Source organism: Felis catus, chromosome B3, assembly GCF_018350175.1.
Source record: "Felis catus isolate Fca126 chromosome B3, F.catus_Fca126_mat1.0, whole genome shotgun sequence".
Lineage (NCBI taxonomy): Eukaryota > Metazoa > Chordata > Mammalia > Carnivora > Felidae > Felis > Felis catus.
In genome coordinates this window covers 109,488,151-109,513,759 of record NC_058373.1, presented here as the reverse complement: position 1 = coordinate 109,513,759, position 25,609 = coordinate 109,488,151, and the positions used below count along the sequence as shown (strand labels likewise).

General features: G+C 45.6%; 1 protein-coding gene across 1 annotated transcript in view; it reads right to left on the bottom strand.

Moving 5' to 3' along the window:
* RHOJ (ras homolog family member J) overlaps positions 1-25,609 on the bottom strand; it is an 87,454-nt gene that overhangs the window by 20,187 nt on the left and 41,658 nt on the right. Inside the window, exon 2 of the mRNA XM_011283255.4 lies at positions 6,033-6,091. Coding sequence (XP_011281557.2) covers positions 6,033-6,091 — 59 coding nt within the window. The remainder of the gene's footprint in view (positions 1-6,032; positions 6,092-25,609) is intronic.

The window sequence follows — 25,609 nt, the reverse complement described above, 5'->3', positions numbered from 1 at the left end:
ACCGGCAGGACTCCCGTCGGCCCCCATTTGCCACAGGCTATGGTGATGAAATGTGGCTGAGGGTTCAGCATTAATAAAGGCAAGTGTCCTCGTGAGATGGAGGGCTGGGTGCTGGGAGGCTGGGGGATTTGAATTCGTATCAGCTGATGAGTTTTTCTCACCAGGGCACATTCCGAGCCTGGGTTGGATGACCACATGTTGGGATGGTGGGAAGGGGCTCTGGGAAATGAATCGATGGTCTAGCTGGTATTTCACGCCCCCCATTCTCATGTTGAAGCTGAGAATGGAAGACCAGTCTTGAAGGCTTCTTGAGGAGACAAGGTGTTACTCTAAACTTGCGACTTGAGTGGGGCTCTGGAGGGCTAAAATGGGCAAGGAGGCTGGCTGGCTGGCTGGCTGGCTGGGGGTCTCAGGGGATAGGGAAGGATTTGAGGCAAGGTGGGCTCTTGAGTACTTTCCACCAACTTTACCCCAAAGGCGGGAGACTGGTTTGAAGGCAGATCTGGTGCTCTTGGATTGGGCAACTATTAAGAAACTACAGCTCAGGGACAGCCTCATCAGATGGCCAAACACCCTCCACAAGTGTCTGGAAGAGCCACGGCATGATGGCCCAGGTGGGGAGCAAAGTGAAATTATTTGACCAGTCCTCCTCAGACCTTAGGCACACTCGAGTCGTGTTAATGTGCAGCCTCTCATGCAGCAGCAGGTCTGGGGCGAAGGCCACCGATTTATTTCTGACGAGCTTCCAGGTGACGCCGATGTCGCTGGTCCAGGGACCACATGTTGAGGGACAGGAGAGTTGCACTGAGTCTCCCCTAACCCCACCGCAGCCCACACCCACATTAAATTGGATGTAGCATTCGGCTTCAAAGTCCTCCTGGGCTTAGTGACATTTATCCCAGATTTTAGCACATGTCTCATTTTCGGATTCTCCCATCAAGTACACTCCTATCTGTCAGGCTTGGTTTGGGAAATGTGGGTAACATCCAGAGGGTGGGAGTGTAGCATAGTACTTAGGAGCATGGGCTAGGGGGACGCATTCTTTGGGTTCCAATCCCAGTACTGCCTGTGACTACTCTGTGACGCTGGGTAAGTTCTCTCTGCCTCAGTTTCTTCGCCTGTAAAATGAGGTCGATAATAGTGCTTGCCCCATAGGGTTGTTTGAGAATAAAACGTGTTAGTATGTGTAGACCGCTTACAGCAGTGTCTTGGATGTATTAAGTTCTTTGGTGGTCAAGAGCCCGTCTTGTCAACAACGGCTGTAGTGTCCCTACCCTCATTGGCTCCTGGGGCTGAACCCGAAATTAACTTTTTCTAAACTGAGTAGTAAAGAGACCCAAGTGCTTGCATACCCCGATTGCACCTCTGAATCGATGTCTCTACGGCTCTATTTTTTGTTATAATTTGAGAAGAAATAAGTTTGTGTCCTAAGGCTACTTTTACCAGTAACTTGTCACGTGAGCAAACTTCTTTCACGTCCTCCAAATTGCACACTTCTAAAACCACGTGAAGATGCACGTGAGCAAGAAGGTTGGCTTGCTTATTGAGGAAAAACGTTTGTGTTGAGGCTTTAGGCAAAGCCTAGAGTTTGTTTTAGGCAAACTTTCCATGGGGGATCCATGGAGGATGCCAGGTTCTGTGCTCTTGATGGCCCCATTGGGTCAGCCGATAGCAAAAGGGAAGGCTCGTGTCCTTCCAAGTGGGTTGCCATTAATGGACCCCACCTGTACTTGCCTCCCCGCCTGGCCACTTGCCTCTTTAAGCCCGTGGGGGCCGAGGGGCTTCAGAAATCTGGGCAGGTGAAGACAAGCAGTGTGTAGTCTCAGCTGAGGGAGGGGTGTGGCTGATGGCCTTTCTGTTCCCACACTTCCACGGTCATGGGTGACAGCTGAGCTGCTGGGGGCTGTGGTTTCTCCGCGTCATCCTGTGCTTGCTGACAAATAGCACTGCATCGTGTGGGGCCTGTGTGCAGAGAACCTGGGGGTTCACCCTGCTGAGAAACGGGGCTCCCGACACCAGGAGATCCTCATTCCTCCCTGGAAGTGCTGCCTTTGAGATATGTCTATCCTGGAGTTGGGTCTGAGAGGCCACAATCTGAGCAGACCGTCACCCACATGGCTCGTGTGCCCACCGAGAGCGGGAGGCAAGATGCCTCACTGCGGTGGCTGGTTCCACTCTATGTGGCCGGCAGCAGGGTGGGAAGACGCCTGGCTCTGAGCCATGACCCGGGACACACCGGTTCGGCGTTCCTCAGCTGGCAAATGCCCAGGCTTTGCCGCAGCGTCCCCACCCCGGCACCCTCGTCGTCCCCTTAGTCTCTAATGACGCACTCGAAACGGACTGGCCTGCAAGTACGTCATGGAAAAGTTGGCTCTGGGATTCTTTGTAGCTGAGCCAAAGATCTGAGCCAAAGATGGGCCGTGCAGCACGACCTGGCGAGACCTAGATAGGTTTGGCTTTATGGGCCTGGCCTTCTTGCCTCTCCAGCGTCAGCTAGGGGGTAACCTGCAGAGTCAGCCTGCGAACAATCCCTCACGTTGCCTCACTTCGCGTTTGGGATTCCACCTAACAGAGGAACTCTTTGTTTTCAAAGGATTCCACTTGAAGTCCCAATATTTGTTTGCTTCAGGGATTCGGGGCGGGAGCTAATTTTAATAGCAGCCGCCATGTGCTGGCCGTGTATGCACGTGGCTTCATTATAGACCGTCTGTGGCGAATGCTTGGCAGGCTCGTGAAGGGCCAGGAGCACGTCCGAGGAGGGCCTGGTGGGGCTGCGGTGGTGTCCTGGGCAGACCGGACATAGCAATGTGGACGAAGCCGGGTGCGAGCGTTTTTGTCTTGGGCTGACTCTGAAGGCAGAAGTACTGAGTTCCTATCACTTTTCCGTTCAGAACCTGTGCCTCTTGAGGTTGTTTTCATCAATGCTGACCCACAGTGAGCTCAGGGCACAGAGGAGGGACACTACTCCTTGGTTTACTCATATAGGAAAATCGAATGATTCACAGCAAGACAGAACTCTATAGTTGGTTTCAGAGACTTATTTCCTTTTGTGCGGTTCGGGAATGAATCAGTTGGTTGTGAGATCACCTCTCTTTCTTCTTAGTAACTCTGGCCATATGAGTATGTTTGAATTAGTTAAATGTTCCTTGAGCGTGTGACCTCAGCGACATTTGCTAGAATATAACTCAGGATGATGGATTATCCTGCCTGAGGCTGGGAATGGAAATTTGGGGATCATGCTTGTAAGTTAAAGCTGTTACAAAGCCTTATTGGCAGAGTTGTAGGACCATGGGAATGCACTCAGGTTAGGGTTGTTTTCTGCTGCCGCCTCTGAAGGGTGAGGAGCCATGCTTCGACCACCAAAGACTTCCAGAGTCGTGTTTCTCAAATTTTTATTGCATACGGATCATGTGGGGATCTTCTTAAGATGAATTTTCAGATTCAGTAGGCTGGGGGGGGGGGGGGTGGGGCCTGAGAATCTGCATTTCTAACACGCTTCCTGGTGATGCCGATGCTGCCGGCGGGTGGGCCGCACTTTGAGTGGCAAGGTTCCGGAACAGTGATGCTGACAATACGGTGTTCCGACCAGCAGCAGCAGCACCAGGAAATCTGTTAGACGTGCAAATTCTTGGGCCCCATTCCAGACCCGTAGAATCAGAAATTCTGAAAGTGGGGCTCAGGGGCTGGGTTTTAACAGGGTTCACAGGTGATTCTGACGTCTGCTCAAGTTTGAAAACCACCATTATCCTGCAAAATGAATTGCATGTCACCCTTTAGTGTAACACACTCCAATATTTAACACTGCTTTACTGCTGGGAGGTCTCCCTTGAGTCTAGCCTCCCATCATTTAGCTTAATTACTCCAGATCTTTTAGGCCTTCTCGAAGTCGTCTATTAAAAGTCCTAATCATAGAATTTTAGGGCCTAGAAGGAACTTTAAGATGTGTCCTGACTCCTTTTCCCCATGCTGCACGCTCCCCTGTGAACCTTGTCCACCTTTTGAGCTTTCAAAGGAGCTGATGGAAAGCATTAGAGTCAAAGTTAAGTTGAAGAAGTATCTACAACCCACTTGTTGTGATATTTTATCAGTGCCCATCACTTCACCTCTGTCGGAGGTTTGGATCATTCTACTTCCTTCAATTTGGAGTTTAAAGATATTTCTATACTGCCTTAGAGCTTCAACTCCTATACTCGTGTTATTTAAAATTTTTTTCTAAAAAGGACAGCAGTGGGAAAGAATAATTAAACTCTATAGGCGCTTTTAAACAGTTTTATTGGATTTGAAATTAAACAGAGGCCTGGGGAGGTTGCTCCGGGGACAGTGAATGCACAGAAGCTAACAATTGTCAGGGGTTGCTATAGAAGAGGGGCGCATGGGGACACAGGGAGCTTTTCAGAAGGCAAGAGGCTTCAGAGTCAGGCAATAATCCTTGCCGCACGGAACTTTTCCAACTAGATTATATTCATAAACTCTGACTACGGGAGTGAAGGGTGTAAACTCCTCTCTCTTTCAGGCTGTGAGTTTCTGATGAATGGGGACAGCCTAATGACTCTACGACTGAACGAAAGTAGGCAAATCCAGTCCAAACAGCAGTGTACCTCTATTGCCAGGAGGCTTTCTGGTGGAGGCACAGTTAAGCAGGAGGTGCCCGGAGACCCTTGTACTTTGACTAGAGGAGCCAAACCAATTTTCCCATTTGGGCATTTGGAGCATCCTTTCCTAGTTGAGTGTCTTGATATTGAGGTGAGAAGTCTCTTTCCCCACCCAGTTCCTGAGAGTAGCTGGCTACAACAGCCATCTGCAAACAAAGGGAAACTGGACACTCTTAGGAGTCTTGAGTCTGGTGCAAGATTTTCCAGTTCCCCACTGCCCGGGCCTGCCCAGCATCAGCCTCTGGTGTCCCACAGACATTTATACGTGGTCCTTGCAAATGCACACAGAAATCCCAAAGAGAATTCCATTCATTCTTAGTTTTCCTAGTGGAGAGTTTTCAAGTTGAGCAAAAAGACATATCTCCAGATAATTGTGGGAAAAAGGCCCAGACAAATGCATAACTACAAAGAACAATTAGCAGGAAACTCACAGTGGGAAAGAGCCTGGTGAACGTTCACTCCAAAGGACTTAAGATGTATGAATTTGGACAGACTGAACAACCTGCTGATTTTGACCTAAATAAATGACCCAATGGTAACAAGAGCTCTATGAAAGAAATTGGGCCACGGCCATCAATTGCTTAACCACTTTGCCTCCAACCCATGAATTTATAACATTAGAAGCCTTTCAGAGTGGAGTGTGGGGTGTGAGGAAGGAAAGGTAAGGTGGCATTTTCATCTAAGTAGGGCATGTGCTGACTGAATCAGTGTTGAGGGTTCTTTCTAGTCTATGGCCTTACATAATTGGTTGGTTACATTCTCCAACCTGAAGGCATCTCTGACAGAGTGAGAATATTTCAAGAATCTCAGAGAATTTAGAGTCAACCTCCAGTTGCGCAGGGTTGACCCTCACTTCTGGAAACCATTCAGGATCCTGGTTTTTCTTCTTTCCAGCACTTAATCCCTCTCCTGTGCTCCCCCCCCCCCAACCCGCCCACCCCCCATCTCTTTTTGGACCTTTCCACAGCTCGTTAGGCAATTCAAATAACGGCTGGGCAAAGAGTATAGCATGAAAAAAAAATGAGTGAAACTAATATGTATAAAATTGACTCATTAATCCTGAATCTGGCATCGGTATGGGCAGGAAGAAATTGAGACTCTTGGCAAATGTGTTATTTTGGTTACTGATAACCGTCCATCAATGAATTGTTACTTGCCTATCAACACCTCGAGTAACGTTTCTTTGAGTTAGTTTTTTTGTGATTATAAATGTTTTTACGATATGAAGCATGTGCCTTTAGTTTCACTTAGACAGACCATAAATTTGCCCCGAATGATCAGAAAATGTAATATCTGTACTGCTAGTCCCCCTGTGCCTAGCCAAATGGATCATTCTCCCCACTCCCAAACCCTTGATGAATCAAAACAGCAAAAACGTACCTGTCCTGCCGTGTCATACAGTCCGAGCAAATGTTGCTTGCCTCCCACTGTCACAGTCACTAGGGGAGAAGAGAAGAGGAGAGTCCATAAATGCGAGCTTCCATCAGGAGGCTTCACATGTCTCCATGCCAACATCTTCCTGGGCGGCAAGGATAAGCATATGCCTCACCCATGTATATTCTAAACCAAGCCAACAGCATGATTTGCAAGTGAAAGGCAACCTTGGCCTGCAGTGAGAGCAGATGAGCTCAGCCAAGTCCAAATTTCTCAACCGAGATGAATATCACTTGTGCCACTAGGACACTCTGTAGGCTACTCATCGATCCCCATTAGGCCCTGGAATATCAAGATCCTGAAGCAAAAGGATGCTGGACCCTTTCTTGGTTAGGGTATTTTTTCCTTTTCCTTTTTTTTTTTTTTTTTTTTTTGTTGGAGCCACCTTTCAGGATACAGAATCGTGTAAGCAACTTCTCCGTTTGAACTCTCTCTGCTTCTGTCTGTCCCTGAAATATTGATTAAGCCACGAAAGCACAGAATAGTAGCCCACTGACATAGTTTAGAGTCTATAAGGCAAAGCTAATAATGAAACGAGAAGGGCTTCACCTTCATTTTAAAAAGGTGTTTTTGGTTTGTTTTGTTTTAAAAAAATTTTTTTTTAATGTTTGTTTATTTTGGGGACAGAGAGAGACAGAGCATGAACGGGGGAGGGGCAGAGAGAGGGAGACACAGAATCGGAAGCAGGCTCCAGGCTCTGAGCCATCAGCCCAGAGCCTGACGCGGGGCTCGAACTCACGGACCGCAAGATCGTGACCTGAGCTGAAGTCGGACGCTTAACTCACTGAGCCACCCAGGCACCCCTGGTTTGTTTTGTTTTTAAAATATTTTTTTTTCAACGTTTATTTATTTTTGGGACAGAGAGAGACAGAGCATGAACGGGGGAGGGGCAGAGAGAGAGGGAGACACAGAATCGGAAACAGGCTCCAGGCTCTGAGCCATCAGCCCAGAGCCTGACGCGGGGCTCGAACTCACGGACCGCGAGATCGTGACCTGGCTGAAGTCGGACGCTTAACCAACTGCGCCACCCAGGCGCCCCTTGTTTTGTTTTTAAATTGAATAGTCCAGTGCGTTAGCCCAACTGATTTATTACGATTTTGAACCTCAGTTGCCAGAGGAGATGTTGCACGGGTTCGCTTTCACATACCTAAAGGGTGCATATAGAGGGAAAAGTGGGCAGTTTGATTTACCCAGCAGGTTCACTGCCTTGCCAAGCAATTGTGGCCAAAAGTGAGAAGTGATATAGGGACACCCACTACTCTGTACATGTCTGGAAATGAAATAAAGTCTCATCTTGAAACTCAACTCAGATTGAACACATGCAATGCAAAAGCAATACAATTCTCATGATGAATGAAAAGAGCCAATTTAAATTCCAGCCCCTCCCCCTCCCCCCCCCCCCCCCCCCCCCCCCCGTTTAATCTCTTTTTAGAAAAAGAAAGTAAAGTATGTGGGAGAATGTGATTTTTTCCCCCTACTTGATCAAAAAATGTGCAAATGCAGGGAAAGATGATTTTTTGGCTCTTTCTACCCTTAGCTGTATAGGAAAGACAGACAGACTGCATAGCAACCTTTATCACTGTATCTCCTATAGAGGCTGGCCGGATTCTCCAGTCTGCTCAGAGTTGCTGATTCTGTTATGCTGTTACTTTTGTTTGTTTTCAGGTTCCCGGACTACATGTATGCTAAGTACTTCTCAATGGCTCATTCTTTGAAAAGCACTTGTTTAAAAGCGGTGCCTCCCTAGACCCCAGGAACCATTTTTCTAATCTACCCAGATCAACATGGGTTCAGCTTGATAACATGGCTGTAGCCACTGCGATGAGCTTTCAAATTGTGTTTTTAAGCAGTGAACCCCGTTCCATGCATCCCTGGTGCCGATGCTGACAGAAGAGGGGGCATTCAAACATTTTTATTTCCTTTCATATTTCCAGAGCTTTGTTCTGTTATATTTTCCTCTTCCTGCATGCGTGGAGCCCAGTCAGATGTTCCTGAAATCTGCCTACATGGTTTCTTTAATGACCAAGTCACTACCTAGTCATGGATCAGGAATGAATGGAACAAATCCAGCCATTACAACATGGAATTTCCTGCCTCTGGTGAGCCCAGTACATGCAGGTCAGGGCCAGCTGTTCTGGAGACCCTCTCGGAGCCTCCCACGACCTCCAGGCCCAGAGCCATCTGTGGAGTGAGGCCCAGATGCCTAGTTATCCTCATGGCCCCTTTGGGCCCTGCGTATATTCCCAAGCAATGGCACTGACCTTTGTCATGGGGGCGCTGTTGGGGTTTCCCTCCAGGCTGCTTTCCCTCAGGCCCCACCCTTCTCTCTCTGGGTACCTTTGACTGCAGGGACTTGTACCAGGCCTGCGTGAGTGCCAGCCCAGTGAGGTTGGACTGTGGAATGAGAGTCTGGGCGTAGTTTTCCCTTCTGTCTGTCCTTCTCTCACTCAAGGGTTGATCGGGTTCCTAGACCATGCTCAGTGTTGGGTGTGGAAAGACCAGATACAGTTCCTCCTGTCATGGGGCCTGGGGAGGAGGGGTTTAGTGGCAAAGCCTGGGCACCGCTCAATGTAGTAAATGCCATGTCAGAGGTAGCATGGAAGGGTGTGGGAGCACACAGCGGGGGTATTACTGTATCACTATGCATGTGTGCATGTGTGTGGGTGCTGGTGGCGTGTGGGAACATGCAGGGGGCCCTACTGCATGTGTGTGTGTGTGTGTGTGTGTGTGTGCACACACCCCCACGCACCCTCTCTGCTGGAGCTTCATCAGAGAAGGCTTTCTGGAGGACATGTCTAAGCTGAGTCCCACGAATGGCCAAGAGTTGCTCAGGGTGCACTGGGGAGGGGCAAGGGGTGGTTCACCTGCTACCCAGGGTGCACTGGGGGAGATGGGGCCCCATAAGTGAGTGAGCATGGAGGGCTGTCCTGACTCACTAATTTAGACATTTTTGCTGAAGGCTTTGTTAAGCTATGAAATCCAGAGTTCTTTTCTCCAGAGAAAATGAAAGAGAAGGAACTGAAATAATTTCCTTGTGTTAAGGCAAAGTGGTGGGAGGAGAGAGGGTGGCATTTTTTGGGCGGAAGCCGTGTTGGCTTTCAGCTTTGCTGTGTAGGGACTGTCTAGTCTGTGTGTTTGGTCAGCCCTGGTAGAAAGAATCCTAAAGAAAGGGGCAGAGCCCCTGGAAGGCGCTGTTATTCTCTCTTTTCTGCCCTCCTATTCTCCTATTCTATTGGAAGGAAGATGAGTGGATCACGCAGATGATTCTAGGGAAGACCGAGGGACAGATCCGAGCATTAATCACGCCTTGTGGAGATTGCAAATGGCTTTGTGAGTCCGTATATCAACGTAGTAGTGGATGCCTTATTGCTTGCTATCCTGTATCCTACAAAGTTCCTTGATTTGGAAACAAATCAGTCACAACAGCACAGAAGGAAGACATGCCCCAAAATGCTAACAGTAAATGTAGTGAGGTTGAAAGAGCAGGATCTTTTAAGTCAGATGGTTCTGTGTTCGACACCTGTCTCTGCCATTCACTATCCGAGTGACCTTCGGAAAGCCACCTAACATCTCTGAGCCTCTCTTTTCTCATTTGTTAAAAATGGGAATAACATCACTTCCCAAAGAGAGCAAATTAAATGAGAAAATGCCTGGTACACAGGCTGGCCCATAGTGAGTGCTCCACAATTGTTACCTTCCCTCCTCGACAGATCTTTCCTGAACCTTTAGTAACGACAAGAGCCAGTCTGCGCTGCTCTCCACTGTATACGCAGTGCATATTAACTGGCACAAAATTTCATGATATTTGTGAATTACTGGTCACTTTCTACCCCAGATGATAGCTGTTTAGATCTGTGTCTTGAATCTCCCACTGGATCGGAAGACCCTTGAGGACAGACTCTCCATGCTTCACATCCTGCAGAACACACAGCACAGTTGCTGGTATATGCAACAGATGCTTAACACACGGTATAGGAATGGAGCACCAGAGGTGACTCAGGCAAAAGAAAGTCCTTCAAAATGTGCAGAGCCGCGCGCGGCTAGAAGCTCTCTGGCAAGACACTAATGCTGGGAAGCGCCTGCAGCCAGCAAATCTGCCTGGCAGACAAGTCAGGCTAAAATCCCAGACCACCTTCTATTCTTGGAGCTATTAGAGTTGTTTACTGAGCTTAGAGAGGCTTTCAAGAGAATGGGTCAAAGGACCTGCTAAGGGCTCAGATGGTTCTCTCAGTAGAGTGTGAAAAGTTGTCAGTGACCTGTTAAGTATGTAAAATGAAGGCTGTCTTCTCCAAATCCATTAAACTCTTTGCTGCCTTGTGTTCCTCTGTGCAAATCGGAGTGGTTAATTTTGTGAGCTGGAAGAGGTGCTAATAAAGTCTAAGTCAGGGGTTTGCTCTCTGGAGGGTCGGCTAGCTTCACCCAGGCAGGCTCTGAGCCTTCTCCTCTTGACATTTAGTCACCTCCTGGCACCGAATGGATGAGGAAGTGTTGGCCATTCCCTGTAAACCAGCTCAAACCGCCAGCCCAGCCCAGCACTAGGAATCTGATCCAACGTCCCTCTCCCTGCTACGTGGTGGACTGGAAGGTCTCATCTGCCAAGAGCAGTCTTTTGAAGTCAATGTGATGAATATACGATGAATCCAAAGGACTGGAATGGTGAAAATTCCAGGTCAGGAGGGAGCTTCCGTTCCTTTCCCAGCACATGCCCTGCTCTCTGCATCGCTCATGCTGAGCGTGCTCTCTTGGAGGAGGTAGGATGAGGCAGATCTGAAGAGGTGTGTGGATGTGATACCTTAAAGGTGCTGTTTCAGAGGAAGAAACACTAGAGGATATACATGGCAGGAAACAGAATTTTAGGCAAGTTAAAAACATGGCTCTCAGCTAAATATAGGATGAAGATATGTCAAAGTTTTATTAACTCATTGATGAGAGAACTAGTAAGATGATAAATCTTGTACAAGGAGCATTTTGAAGAGCTGACATTTATAGGTACTTAAAAAGCAAAATGTTGACATGAGGTGACTAGCTTCACTAGGAGACTGGATGTTGTCCTATGGAAAAGATAACCTGGGGTGTTCTCTTTTCTACTGAACAGGAATTATTTGCATGTCTACGTGACAAGATTTACAAGTTAACATGCACCTTCAGACCATCTCAACTTTTAGTTAACAGCAGAATCAAACAAAGGTACATTCCCCTGGATTATTAATGCCTGGGGGGAGGGTGCTAACCACTGTCCTGGCATGACAGCAGAAGGACAGTTTCATGCTTTTGGCCTTATATCCAAGCTTCAGAGGAGTTCTGCTCATGTCTGAGTTCAAGTTCATACTTTGTGACTCACTTGGTGAGATGTGGGGCAAGTCGGTAGGTCTCTATCACCTGGAAATGAACAAATTGTGTTTACCCTAAAGGGGTATAAAAACTCTTTCTTGGGAATGCAAGCTGGTGCAGCCACTCTGGAAAACAGTATGGAGGTTCTTCAAAAAACTAAAAATAGATCTACCCTACAACCCAGCAATTGCACTACTACGCATTTATCCACGGGATACAAGTGTGCTGTTTCGAAGGGACACATGCACCCCCATGTTGATAGCAGCACTATCATCAATAGCCAAAGCATGGAAAGAGCCCAAATGTCCATCAATGGATGAATGGGTAAAGAAGATGGAGTATTACATACAATGGAGTATTACTCGGCAATCAAAAAGAATGAAATCTTGCCATTTGCAACTATGTGGATGGAACTGGAGGGTACTATGCTAAGTGAAATTAGTCAGTTAGAGAAAGACAAAAATCATATGACTTCACTTGTATGAGGACTTTAAGAGACAAAACAGATGAACATAAGGGAAGGGAAACAAAAATAATCTAAAAACAGGGAGGGGGACAAAACAGAAGAGACTCATAAATATGGAGAACAAACTGAGGGTTATGGGAGGGGTTGTGGGAGGGGGGATGGGCTAAATGGGTAAGGGGCATTAAGGAATCTACTCCTGAAATCATTGTTGCACTAGATGCTAACTAATTAGGATGTAAAATAAAAACAAAACAAAACTCTTTCTAAGCTGTTCATAGCTAGGGGTAATCATCACAATGGCTTGTCTTGTGTCCAGGGGGCTGCAAGAAAGGGAGATTTAAATGAAAACTCGATTCTGACTCTCATCATGCTTGCTGACTGGACACCTTCAGCATCAGCCACTGACCTTTCCCACTCTGAACTTTTCTGACCCTCATCCCCTGCTCTTCTTCTTTTCTGGAAGAATGTGTCTGGGACAGTGATTTATCTAGCTCCACTGGCTGCTCTCAGGCGCTGCTTACGTGCGTTTGTGACCTGGTTGAAGCCTCAAAGTGTGCATGTTCATTTTTTAAGGGACCAACTCAGAAGCATCTGAGATTTCCTTCAAGTTAAAATAAGTTAGAAAACTGTATGAAACTAGAAATAAACAATACATTTTCCTAAATATGAGTTGGTCGTGAATTCCTTCCTGGTGGGTTGCAAACTTCCATCGTATATATTTCTCTTCATGTGGCTTGAAACCTTTCTCACACATCTACGCTGGCCTATCCCAGCCAGCTCTACCCCCTTCTTTGCAAGGAATGCTTCTTGTTTGCTGAGTTGCAGACTCTCCCCACCCTCATTCCCTCCCGTCCCCCCTGAAATAAAAGTTGCCTGGGGAAGTCTCTTACTTGATGTGTAAGCCTGAGGTGTTGTTCCTGCAGAACATAGACTGTGCAGAAAACCAAACAGCCTTCCCGAGAATCTGTTAGGACTCTGAACTGAGGGCTCTTTTGGGGGTTAGGTCTGCAGGTATGTCCTACAATAATGAGAGTTCCATTGGAACAGGGTAACACATATCCGCTATACGTCTCCCATCTCCGGTCCTACTCCTTTCTCCTTTAGGTATTTAGGTATTATGAAGGGGATTTGGTTTGTAGTTGTTTCGGGTTGTACCTGCCCTGGATTTGAAGGCAGAAGAACTGGTTGGAACTGTGAACTCACTCTGAAGGAACTCTGGGGGAGCTCGAGCAAGCCGCAGCTTCCCGAAGTCTCGATTTTCTTCTTGGAAGTTTGAGGAGCAAAAGGGAGCGTGAGCAGGATGATTTTGTAGAGCAAGACTTATGCAGATGTCAGGTGGCATCACTGAACAAACGGCTTCTGAAATAACAGTACTTTTGAGAACAGAGCTTGTGGGAATGAAGCTGCCTCGGTTCTGGGTTGGGGTGTGTGTTCCGGAAAGGTCTGCCCCCGCCAGTACTTGTTTGATGACGGAAGAGAAGGAGGAGGAGGAGGGGGAAGAGCTTGTTTAGTTCCAGGGCTTTTGGAACCGACTGGGGAGGCTCACATTAATGGTGTGTTCCCATCAAGGGTTTTCAAGGAATTTCAAAGAGCTGTGATTCCATGACGTCCACATCCTGGAATTTCAGAGTCCTGCTCGGCCTCGCTTTTCTTTCCGCAGCATTCGTTTGGTCGCCACATCCTGCCAATTCCACCTGCTAGGTACCTCAGGAATGGGATGCCTCTTTAGCCGTTTTGTAGCTGTTCCCGTGCAGTCCCTCACTCCCAGCCTTGTCAGTGGCCTCCTGATCCACATCCGGTTCTCCCAGGCTCATCTGCTGGTTTCCCTTCCTGCCATCAGAGTTCACGCAGCTGTGGCTCCTGAACAGCTCCAAGATAAACTTCAAACACCTTCCAAGAGTGTACAAAGTCCCTGTAGTCTGTCCCTGGCTTGCCATTCCAGCTCTCTTTTATTTCTTACCCTCCAATGATCCAACACTCATGATGCCTTTGCTTAGACTCTTCCCCCTGGAATTCTGGGAAAAGAAATTCTGGAACGCTTTCCCCACACTTGTCAGTCTGGGAACCTCCCACAGTCATAAACGCACTTGCGTAATTTTTTCTTGACTCCCCCAAATAACATTCAGCTTCTTTCCATGCTCTTTTGCTCAGTGGGCTGAATAAAGCTCTTTTGCTCAGTGGGCTGAATAAAGCTCTTTTGCTCAGTGGGCTGAATAAAGCGTTGTGTATTCTTTATCCTCACGTCTCAGAGTCTAGCATGGACCTTCCATGTAACTCCATAAATATTGGTTGGGTAACTGAAAAGTGTATTATTACCATTTAAAAAAAATTGAAATGTTTATTTATTTTTGAGAGAGAGAGAGAGAGAGAATATGTGAGTGGGGGAGAGGCATAGAGAGAGGCAGACTCCAGGCTCCGAGCTGTCAGCACAGAGCCTGACGTGGGGCTCAAACCCGTGAACCATAAGATCACGACCTGAGCCGAAGTTGGACACTTAACCAACTCAGCCACCCAGGCGCCCCTGAAAAGTGCATTAAACTCATCCCAAAATGAAGGTTTTCTCTGAGACACCTATTTTCTGCAGATGAATCTTTGGCATTTCCCAAAGAGTCACCATGAGTTTTTCAACACACTAATTAGCAAGATGGGGTCACCAGCAATGTTGTCCTGCACGAGAGCTGGCCTACCTGTTGTAAGAGGATGCCTTGGCAATGGGGGTCCCCTGGGTGGGATCTGTGCTTGGGGCACTCTGCCACTTTTCCAGGCAACCATCATTAGCTACAGAATTGCCAGATTCTAGGCCACTGGGGCAGGACCACTGCCAAGGCGTCCCGAGGTTCACTAAGGCTGTGGAAGCCATTGTAGCCAGGCAGCTTGGCGTTAGCCACAGAGTACAGGGGAGCCGTCTTTTAATTAAGACTTTGAGAGGAAGTGACTGAATTATAAGTGAAGCCTGCACACAGGCTTGTGGTGGCAAACCAGAGCATGCCTTTTGCAGAATCCCCTATATAAAGAGATACTTCAAAAAATACCAGATTATTCATAAATTGCTAAAACCCCCTCACAATTATTAAGTTTCCACTGAGGTATGGTAGAATAAATGCCTAAGATGGAGGAGGAAACTTTTCAATTTTAGCCTTTTGACTCCGTGATCTAAATGTCTCATAGTAGCCACCAGGGGGAGCTAGTGAAAAAAAAAAACAGATTCCCTGGTTTCACACCCACCCCTAGGATTTTGAGGAATAGGTCCCAGGTGGGACCCAGATATCTGCATTTTAAACCAGCTCTCCAGGAGAGTGATTCAGATCTGAGCCTCTGTTTCCTCATCTTTAAGATGAGACTAATAACTCGATTACTGTAGAGAATCCCATCCGCTTTAGACGGGCGTTGTGAAATTAGGTGAGGTAATATGTGGGAAAAACGTAAAACTTACAGAATGCTGGGCAGATATTATCTTTTTGGCCATACCTGACCCACAATCCAGGAAGGAGGGAGTTTGAAAGTAGCAACAGCATGCTCCCCTCCTTGTCTAGAAGTAGTCACTTTGGAAATGCAAACACCTGGTGACGATAAAAGTGGAATAGTGTGTTCCTGTCAAGAATTTTCAAAGAGTTATTAGGCTCATAAAAATTCTATCAGGTGCCAGCCATAACTAGTTAGAAAATATGATGGAAAACATCCTTTCCACAATAACAGCAAAAACTATAAACTGCCTAGTAATGTGCAGGACCTTTCTGGAACAAAGCACTCTGTTGAGCTACCTAAAAGATGGAAATGGAGAAACACTCGTGGATTTGGGTGGGAAGCTCTGTATTATAAAGATAACGTGTAGGCATCCTCTATTTAATAAGCCTAAAGCGATTCCAATGGGATTTTTGAATTGGGAACACAACAGAGTGATTACAGTAGTCATACAAAAAAATTAAACTAGTGAGAATAGCAACTAATTAAAAAAATGACAGGATAGCCATATTAATACATGTTAACATGTATTTTATTTTATTTATTATTTTTTTCAACGTTATTTTATTTATTTTTGGGACAGAGAGAGACAGAGCATGAACGGGGGAGGGGCAGAGAGAGAGGGAGACACAGAATCGGAAACAGGCTCCAGGCTCCGAGCCATCAGCCCAGAGCCTGACGCGGGGCTCGAACTCCCGGAACGCGAGATCGTGACCTGGCTGAAGTCGGACGCTTAACCGACTGCGCCACCCAGGCGCCCCTAACATGTATTTTAAAGTTCTGAGAGAAGCATGACGCCAGCATAAGAATGAATGAAACAGAACAGGAATCTCAGCCACAGAGCTGTTGCTACATGTGCAAGGAGTTAGGATCTAAGTGGCAATGGAAAAAGATGAAGTATTCAATATATTGTGTTTAGACAGTTGGTGACTATTTGGAAATAAAAGAGCACGTGAAGAACACTATGAAGAAAATGACTGACATATTTAATTTTATTTCAGCATGCTGTCTTGACCTGAAACCTGCGTGTTCCTTTCTCAACAACAATACTGGGTTTAAAAACATTTTTTTAAAAAGTTTCTTTTTGGAGCAATTTCTACACCTAAAAGTGGGGCTTGAACTCATGACCCTGAGATTAAGAGTTGCAAGCTCTACCAACTGAGCCAGCCAGGCACCTCTGATGTATTTGAATTTAAAAAAAGAGGGGCGCCTGGGTGGCTCAGTCAGTTAAGCGTCCAACTTCGGCTCAGGTCATGATCTCACGGTCTGTGAGTTCGAGCCCCGCGTCGGGCTCTGTGCTGACCGCTCAGAGCCTGGAGCCTGCTTTGGATTCTGTGTCTCCCTCTCTCTCTCTCTGCTCCTCCCCCGTTCATGCTCTGTCTCTCTCTGTCTCAAAAATAAATAAACATTTAAAAAAAATAAAAAAAGAAAGAAAAGTAAGTGTACTGGGAAAAAAATGGTCACAATATATGAAGTTTAGAGAAGGTTATCTTTTTTTTTTTTTAATTTTTTTTTCAACGTTTTATTTATTTTTGGGACAGAGAGAGACAGAGCATGAACGGGGGAGGGGCAGAGAGAGAGGGAGACACAGAATCGGAAACAGGCTCCAGGCTCTGAGCCATCAGCCCAGAGCCTGATGCGGGGCTCGAACTCACAGACTGCGAGATCGTGACCTGGCTGAAGTCGGACGCTTAACCGACTGCGCCACCCAGGCGCCCTGAGAAGGTTATCTTTGATACATAGGGTACATTCTAATCAATGAGAATAATAATTAATCCAAAAGAAAAGAAATAAAGACCTGGGCCAACAAATATTGGAGTGAGAAATATTCAAGTTAAACAAGATACAATTTCTGGATTATCAGACTGCCAAGGATGAACGGAATGGTACCCAGTATTGGTGAATACATGAGATGTGGACACTCATACACTGATGGAAGAAATGTAAGTTGGTTCATGTTTTCTGGTGAGTCATTTGTCAATATAGATCAAAAGCCTGAACATGGGTCTACCTCTGCAGCGTGTCTCCCCAGCATATCTGTGCACAATAATACACACACACACACACACACACACACACATTATGACAATTTATCACCAAAGATTTTATAATTGCTAACAGCTGGAAACAATCTAAATGTTCATTGACTGGGGATTCAGTTCAGTTATGGAGCAACCTGGCAATGCAACCTTTTAAAGAATATGGAGAAATGAGACAAAATATTGAGGATATAATGTCTAGATAGGAGGAGGTAAAATTCTGCATTGCATCTGTAAAAATATTTATAGAAAAGACTCTTCATGTTTTCCATACTTTGTTACCATGAACATGTAAGTCAGAAAAAAATGACATTTGGGTGCCTAACAGTTTCATCCTGTTGTGATTATCACTGTTCTATATGGAGTAGATTAAATGTCATCTGGGTTGTTTCCCGTCACTTACATTCTACCATTTCTTCCAGGTTCACTCTATGATTTTGTCTTAGGCTTATGCGGATTTATTTTAGGCTGTGGGAGCAAGCTCATATTTTTACAAGAAGGCACCTGTGATACCCCTGTGGCAGCGGAAGGTTATAAACTATATTGTGGAGCCCCTCATCATCTTCAGAGAATTATGATGAGCCACTAATGCTCTATCCTTGCTTTTCAAAGGTACCAAGAAAATATTGTACATTTAAGGATGCTGGGATCTGCTGAAATGTATTAGTTGTAAAACACAGCAAGTGTATGAGCTGTAAAGACAACGGCAGTAAATTGGTTCCAAATACAGCCCTTTACTGACAATGTCTAGGTGTAGTGAAATACACCAGCCCAGCAAACAGTTAGAGTGTGTGTTTCTGCTCTCAATAACTTCTCTACCAAAGAATTACTAGATAATTTGGAGAACATTAAGCAATTCTTCTGTTTTATACTTTTGTGCATGGTTGTTGCCCCAGATTATATTTACTCGTCTGCCTCTTTGTTATTCAGAAGCCTAGAGTTTTATGCGCTTGAGTTTTTTCCTCTATTTCATTTATTGTAGTCTAGTATCCCCAACAAAATAGGGGCTCTTTACAGTTTTATTTTTTACCTGTTAACAACTGTCCAGAAATGTTAATACTTTCTGGTTAGTTATGATCAAAAGAGGATGTATGTGTGGCAATTGGAGATAAGGCAGTTCTTGGAAGCTTTCTGCAATAAATGTCTGTGAGATCATCTTGTAATTTTTGTTAAGTATTTTCTCAGTTTGTATAAGGTAACGTCTACCACTTAGATGTCCCCGTTCACATGTTTTTCCCCAACTAATTTTCCTCAAACGATCTAACAATAAAATGGAGTTTTGAAGGATGCTAGCCACTTCTGTTAAGGACACGTTCATAAATAGTAGAGGGATGCACTCAGTGAGGCTACCATCAGGCTTTGTGATTTGCACTGTCACTCGAAGCTAGAAAGAAACCTTGTACAAGGCTTGGTGCCTCAGGGTACCTGGGTCAGCAGATTGGCCATCTAAGGCTTTGAATTCTTATTCTCGGTTTGCTGATGCTTTTCTGACCATAAGTGAAAGACAAAGACACCGAAGGGGGATTCTAAATAAAAAATTGTAGCACCACATCCTAAATTCATCTTCTCAGTATTTTTCATAGTCTACCAACAGCCTCGAAGATCTGCCCCATCCTCATTCTTTACCAGCACACCTTCTTTAAATACTTTACTTTTCTTTCTGCCAACACAGGAAAGCCCAGGGTTTGCCTGGCACTCTCCTTTGGGCTTTGGAGGGGAGGGACGCTGAACAGTCAAAGGTATTTTCTCTCTTCCATAGCAGTGGGGGTGGAGGCAGGAACCGGGGGAAAGGTGAAGATAATACACATTTTTAATTTAATATACTTTCTTGTATCCCTGACACATTTATAATGCAGATATTTGTTTTTACAGCTCAGGGGGTCACCTGCCAAGCTCTCGTATGGTACCAACATCATGTCTTTCTCTTGGAACCCATAGGTACTCAGTAGTTGAAACTACTACATTGCCAAGGATACCAAGGGTAGTTGGAATTGCAGTTTCTACTAGACCAGGTTAAAGACTCAAGGGTTGAAAGGGGAATTAGAGATAAGATGATGGTCCTCCTGAGTCATCACTAATTGGTCAGAAGCAAAATGAGCCTGCCAGTGAAAGTCACGTGGACACAGGACCAGGTGGTTGACAGATATAAGTGGGCGGGGAGGTATACTCCATAAAAGAAATGCAGGAAGGAGCTGGGTCGGACAGTAGCTAGACAGCTCACTCTCACCTGCCCCTTCACTGGTCTTCAGGAACTAAGGGGCCGGACACATAATCACATCATTGGTCCAACTAAGAGCAAAGCCTCTGGAGATGCCTGCTAGTTTTCTCAGTGGGAATTCGAGGCCTGGAAGGAGCTTGTGCCAAAAATGAGGACTGTAAAAAGAGGAAATTATAAACAAGTAATCTTGAGGTTTGGAAAATGTTGTCTCATTCCCCTGGGTCATCACTGAGAGGAAATTGACCGCAAAATGTGAGAGCCTGAGTAAAGGGAGGGAGACAAGTGACTTGGGCATATGAGACCATGAAAAGCGCTGATTTCCTCAGTAATTTATTTCAATATTTCAGTAGATTGTACCCGGCAGCGTGGAGCGTAATAAAAACCAATGTGCTTTTTTTGTATATGGGGATTTCTGAGCATCTTTTTGAAGTTCTGTGACCTGTTTTTTTGAATTTTTTTAATTAATGTTTGTTATTTATTTTTGAGAGAGAGAGAGAGAGACAAGAGTGTGAGCGGGGGAAGGGCAGAGAGAAAGAGAGAGGGAGACACAGGCTCCAGGCTCCGGGCTGACAGCACAGAGCCGGACGCGGGGCTCCAACTCACGAACCATGAGATCATGACCTGAGCCAAAGTCGATGCTTAACCGACTGAGCCACCCAGGCGCTCCTCTGTGACCTATTTTAAGAAGTGTGCTTCTGGATCTGTGGAAGTATCTATTATTGCTGTCTGTCTGTCTGTCTGTCCAGTGTAAGGGCCTGTGCAGTTGTGGCTTTAGGAGCAGCTGGTGATGTCAGACAAATTTCATTTCCCTGGGTGAGCTCCCCTCACCCTGTGGGTTTTTTTGTTTTGTTTTGTTTTGTTTTTTTTGGTCTCTGGCCTAGTAATTGGTATGTTCCTTTCCCCTGCTCCCTTATCAATACCTATGGATCTCTCCCCCCTCCCCCATTGACGTTCTATAAATGATTAATAACTGACTAGATTGTGAATTCTTTACAGACAAAAACAAACTTCTAGGGTCCAGCAGTGTCTTTATATTCAATAAATGGGTACTGGTTGAATGAATGGATAGCCTAAAATCCACCCCCCCAGGAGGGTATACATTAAAATTTTTTTTAATATTTATTTATTTTTGAGAGAGAGAGAGACACAGCACAAGTGGGGGAGGGGCAGAGAGAGAGGGAGACACAGAATCTGAAGTAGGCTCCAGGCTCTGAGCTGTCAGCACAGAGCTGGACGCAAGTCTTGAACCCACAAACCATGAGATCATGACCTGAGCTGAAGTCGGAGGCTTCACCGACTGAGCCACCTAGGGCGCCCCACATTTTAAAGATGATCATGCAACTGATAAAACTCTAATAGAGATCTCAAGAGCATCTGATAGGTTGGAGGGGAGTTTGTGGAGACTTGCAGCTTTCCTCACACTCAGGAAATCACAGCAGAGGTCCTGGTGATAATTTCTGGTGTGGGCGCCAGGAAACACAATAGTCGAATTGAAGCCGATCAATTCTAGAAAACAAGGAAAGCTATTGAGCCCAAGGCTTGGGCACACTCCAAGACAGACAACGATGGAGTGTTTGCCTAGTTCCCAGCATTGCCACTTGAGACAACCCTGATCTGGTCTTGTGTGACACAAAGGCAGGCCCTTGAGGTTGTCAATATCAGGGCCCGGGGGGAGCAGCCCAAACCCTTGACCCCAGCCTCTGACAGGGACCGGCCCCACCATCACTCCAATCACCATGCTGCCTGGGAGCCCTGAGGGGGATGGTGCTGGTGCTGCCAACCCTGCTTCCAAATCTCACTCCCCAGCCAGGAAGCCGAGAGAAAAATAGCAAAGCGCATGTGCTAACTATGCTCCAGATAGTTTTTTGAAAATATAGAATTGGTGAGGGATGAATGAGCATTAACCATACTTCTTGAGACAAATTCACGCTTTAAAGCAAGAATCGTCCCATTGGCTGACCCTTCAACGGTCAGCAAAAGGTTTTCTCTTTTAGACTGTAGATCCAAAGATCAGGTCTTCTGGCTTTCCGTGACTGGCTGTGGTTAAATGATCCCGCGGAAGAGTGAGAAGAGAGCAGCCTTACAGACCAGTAAGTGCTGACCCACCTGAAAATAGAGATGACTGCAGGAAAGCAGAGGTTAGGCAAGAAGAGGGCAGTGGTCTAAACCAGTGAGAGAAAATACCGAACAAATCACTTACGAGACAGTCTAAAACCTACGTGCTTTTGAAGCGTTCAGGTGAGTGTATTTTTAGCAGGTGAGGGAATTAGGAATTGGCCCTTGCAGGCACATGACAGCCGGATGCTCATGATTAATGACAAACAAGTATCTATTGAATGTCCCTTTGCACGTCACCACCCTGAATTCTGAAGGGTTTTCACCTTGAGAATCACAGAGGCCTTGACCTTTTGTTCAAGTGTAAGGAAAGGCGAGAGGAATAAACAATATGCATAACAAATCTAGAGCTAGCAGCAGGGCTAGGAACATTGTCGAAAAATCCTGCCAATTCTTTTGAAGAATTGTGGGAATTTCCTAATTTCTCTGTCAAATATGTCACGTTCACATTCCCGTTCTTAGGAGATGCTTCTTAACCCCATCTTCGTGTCCCTGTTCTGATGCTGCTGCATTTCTGGGAAGAGGGCTGTCCGAGTGAGGAGTGACCAGAGGGCAGGAAATCCCAGGAGTGGGTGGAAGGGGCGGGAAGGTTTAGAGGACCACAGAGACCGGTTGAGTTCCAGGCTGGGGGTGAGGGGGTGTGGGATTGTGTGGGGTGGGCAAGTGTGTGTGGGGTGGAGTGTGGGGTGTGTGTGGGTGGGGGGGAGTGTAGGGGGTGCGGTGTGTGTGAGGTAAGGGGGTGTGGAGGTGTGAGGGTGCATGGGTGTGGGGGTGTGGGGGGTGTGGGGGTGTGTATGTGGGGTGGAAGGGGTGGGAGGGTTTGGAGGACACAGACCCTGGTGTGTGTGGGGGGAGTGGATAAAAAAACAGTTCTTTTATCACACCTGCATGCTAGAGGGTTATTGATTAGGAGGCAGTGATGTTTTTGTTAGGGTCAAAATCAGCTTTAGAAATATTCCTGGACTACTTTCCCAGGGTGAAAAAGTATTTTATATCATTCTTTGGACTAAACTGTTGGTATAAGGAAGGAATTGATTTGAATGGATGTTTCCAGATACTGGAGACAGTTCTTCGATATGGTTTTAATTATATCTCAAATTCATATCTTGGCATATCCACAAATGCCTAATTATTTAGTGTAAAAATGGTAAGCAGAATAATGGTCCCCCAAAGACATCCACCTCCTGATTCCCCAAACCTGTGAATATGTTACCTCATGCGGCAAAAGGGACTTCGTTAATGCGATTAAATTAAGGATCTGAGTTGGGGAGATTTTCCTGGATTAGTTGGTGGGCCCGAAGTAGTCGCATGTGTCCTCATAAGGGAAAGAGAGACGCAGGAATGTCAAGATCAGACATGTCAGAATGGGAACAGAGGTTGGAGTGATATGAAGAGGTCCATAGAAGCTGGAAAAGGCAGGGAATGGGCTTGCCCCTCGAGCTGGTAGGAATACAGTCCTGTTGGCATGTTGATTGCAGCCTAGTGAGATACATTTTGGACCATCGGAAATGTAAAATGAAAAGTTTGTAATTTGTTACAGCAGCAATAGAAAATGAATATAGTAAACTGTATATTGTAAAATATCTACTAGTTGAAATAAATGTTTGGAAGTCAATGATGCTTGGGGAGAGAGGATTTTCTTTGCCTCGGCTTAAAGTTTCCATGTGAAGGGTCTCAACTACTGTTAACACTCTTGGCGTGACCTCTCCGAGGAGAGGAGAGAATTAGGATGTTCTGATTGGTAAATCCGGGAGTGATAACTGGGTGTGCTCAGCCCTCCCATTTTCCCTTTGGGATCTGTCTGTCCAGAAAAGTAAAAGTTCAGAGGTCTCTTTGGATACAGAGGTCTTGGGCTTCCAATGCTTTTTGTGATGGATTAGGAAGCCCACTGTTACCCACATGCCTAAACCCATTCTGGTCTTTTTCTGTTGGATTCTTCCTTCTCTCTCTCAAGCAGGGAAACGAGGTCTTATGTATCGACTCCCCGGAAACACGACTCATCACATAGATAAGCTTTCTCTTTTCCTTGAATAACTTATTTGTCATTATTTAATTTATTTATTATGTCTTGCTTAGTTCCAGACAGTATTTAAGATGGCTTATAAATACATTATAATTAAAAATGAGGAGCAGAGGGAAAATGAAGGGAGGGTTGATTAGATGAAACCAGAATGAGGTTAGAATGCAAAATACATATCACGAGAGTCTCCTCTAATGCTGGCAGGGGTTGAGGATGGGGAAGCTCACAAATTTGACCCTGAACTTCTTATCAGTCAAAGTGAAGAGGGAGGCCTAACTAGTTAATGATTCATAGAATCATTACAGAAACAAAATGGAATTATTTATGGAATATGGCAGCAAAATTGGTTAGTCAAGAGAAACACAACTATCCTGAGGACTGAAACTGTGGAAAACTTTGTCCTGGGTCTTCATAATGGGAATGCTTATAGAATGTAGTGAACAGGCTTCTAAACACTATGTTGAGTAAATATGGCTATATACTTCATGATCCATTTCTTACCTCAGTGTAAGTAAATGGTACAATGGTACAATAAAACACACTTCTTTTCTTTATAGTGAATATTTATTGAGCATCTACTATGGGTCAGAGAAAGTGGTGCTGGGGCATAACAGGTGACCAAAACAGAATTGTCCTTGAGCTTAGAGTCTAGAACGGGATCCAGAGACTGTAAAACTAACCCCACATTAGAAAGGTATAAAATGGGGCACTTAGAGAGTGTAAAACATGGGACTCACTTTAGATTAGGGGTCAGGGACAACCTCTTTGAGGAGGTGACTTTAAGCTGAGATCTTAGCAATAAGCAAAGTGATCAAGGCAAAAATATGTGTGTGTGTAGTGCGAAGAGATCAGGTGTGTGTGTGTGTGTGTGTGTGTGTGTGTGTGTGTATGTGTTTAAGGGAGAATGAACAACATATACAGAAGACCTGAGATGGAAAAGATGTGGAGGAAATGAAAGGTCCAGGTGGCCAATGTGCAGTAAATGAAGGGAGGGAGCAGACAATGGCCTGGAGAGCTTGTGTATTTTGTAGCATGAGCAGTAGGAAGCCTTTGAAGGTCTTTGAGGAAGGAAGTGACATGTTCTTATTTATATTTTAAGAAGCTCAGTCTGGCTGCTTTGTGACAGCTGGCAAGAGAGAATTAGGAACCTATTGTAGTGGTCCAGGAAGATGACGATGCCTTAGCCCAGGCGATGGCAGCACAGACGTGGTGTGTCTGTGGTGGTGGGGGAAAAAGTATGCACCAATAGATGGACACTTCTCCCTATTTCTAAACTTTATTTAATCCTATATCAATGTTAACTCTTTACCTGATCGACTATAGCATTTAAGTCAGTTACAGGTGCAAATTGGACATGTTTCCTAGGAGACACTTCATCTCTAACAAGGTTCTACTTAGAGCAGTGGTTCTCAACCTTGGCTGTGCTCTGGACCAGTGCTAGCAGAATCTCTGGGGCTGAGACCTAGGCATGGGTACATCAGAGACCTCCCCAAGCGATCACAACGTGTGGCCAAGATGAAGGGCCACTGAGTTAGAGGATTGAAGATGAGGTGTAACAGTGAGATGAGAATTAAATTCAATATATAAGGCTGTAAACAAGGGGGAGAACAAATATTTCTACTAATGTGAGGTTTGAATGGAACCACCTATTCAGTTTTCTGTAACCAGCGCTACATGGGGAAAATTAAGTCGTGATCCACTGAGGAAACTGACATCCGTGCAAACACTTTAACTTTCAGTAGCTCTTGTTAAATTTATCAGAGGCCTCGAGCTTATACATAAAGGTGAATTCTTAGGCACTGCATGAATCAAAGTGTAGGCTAATTGGACATGAAAGGTTTCACCTCTAAATCGCTGCCAGAGGCCAGCAAT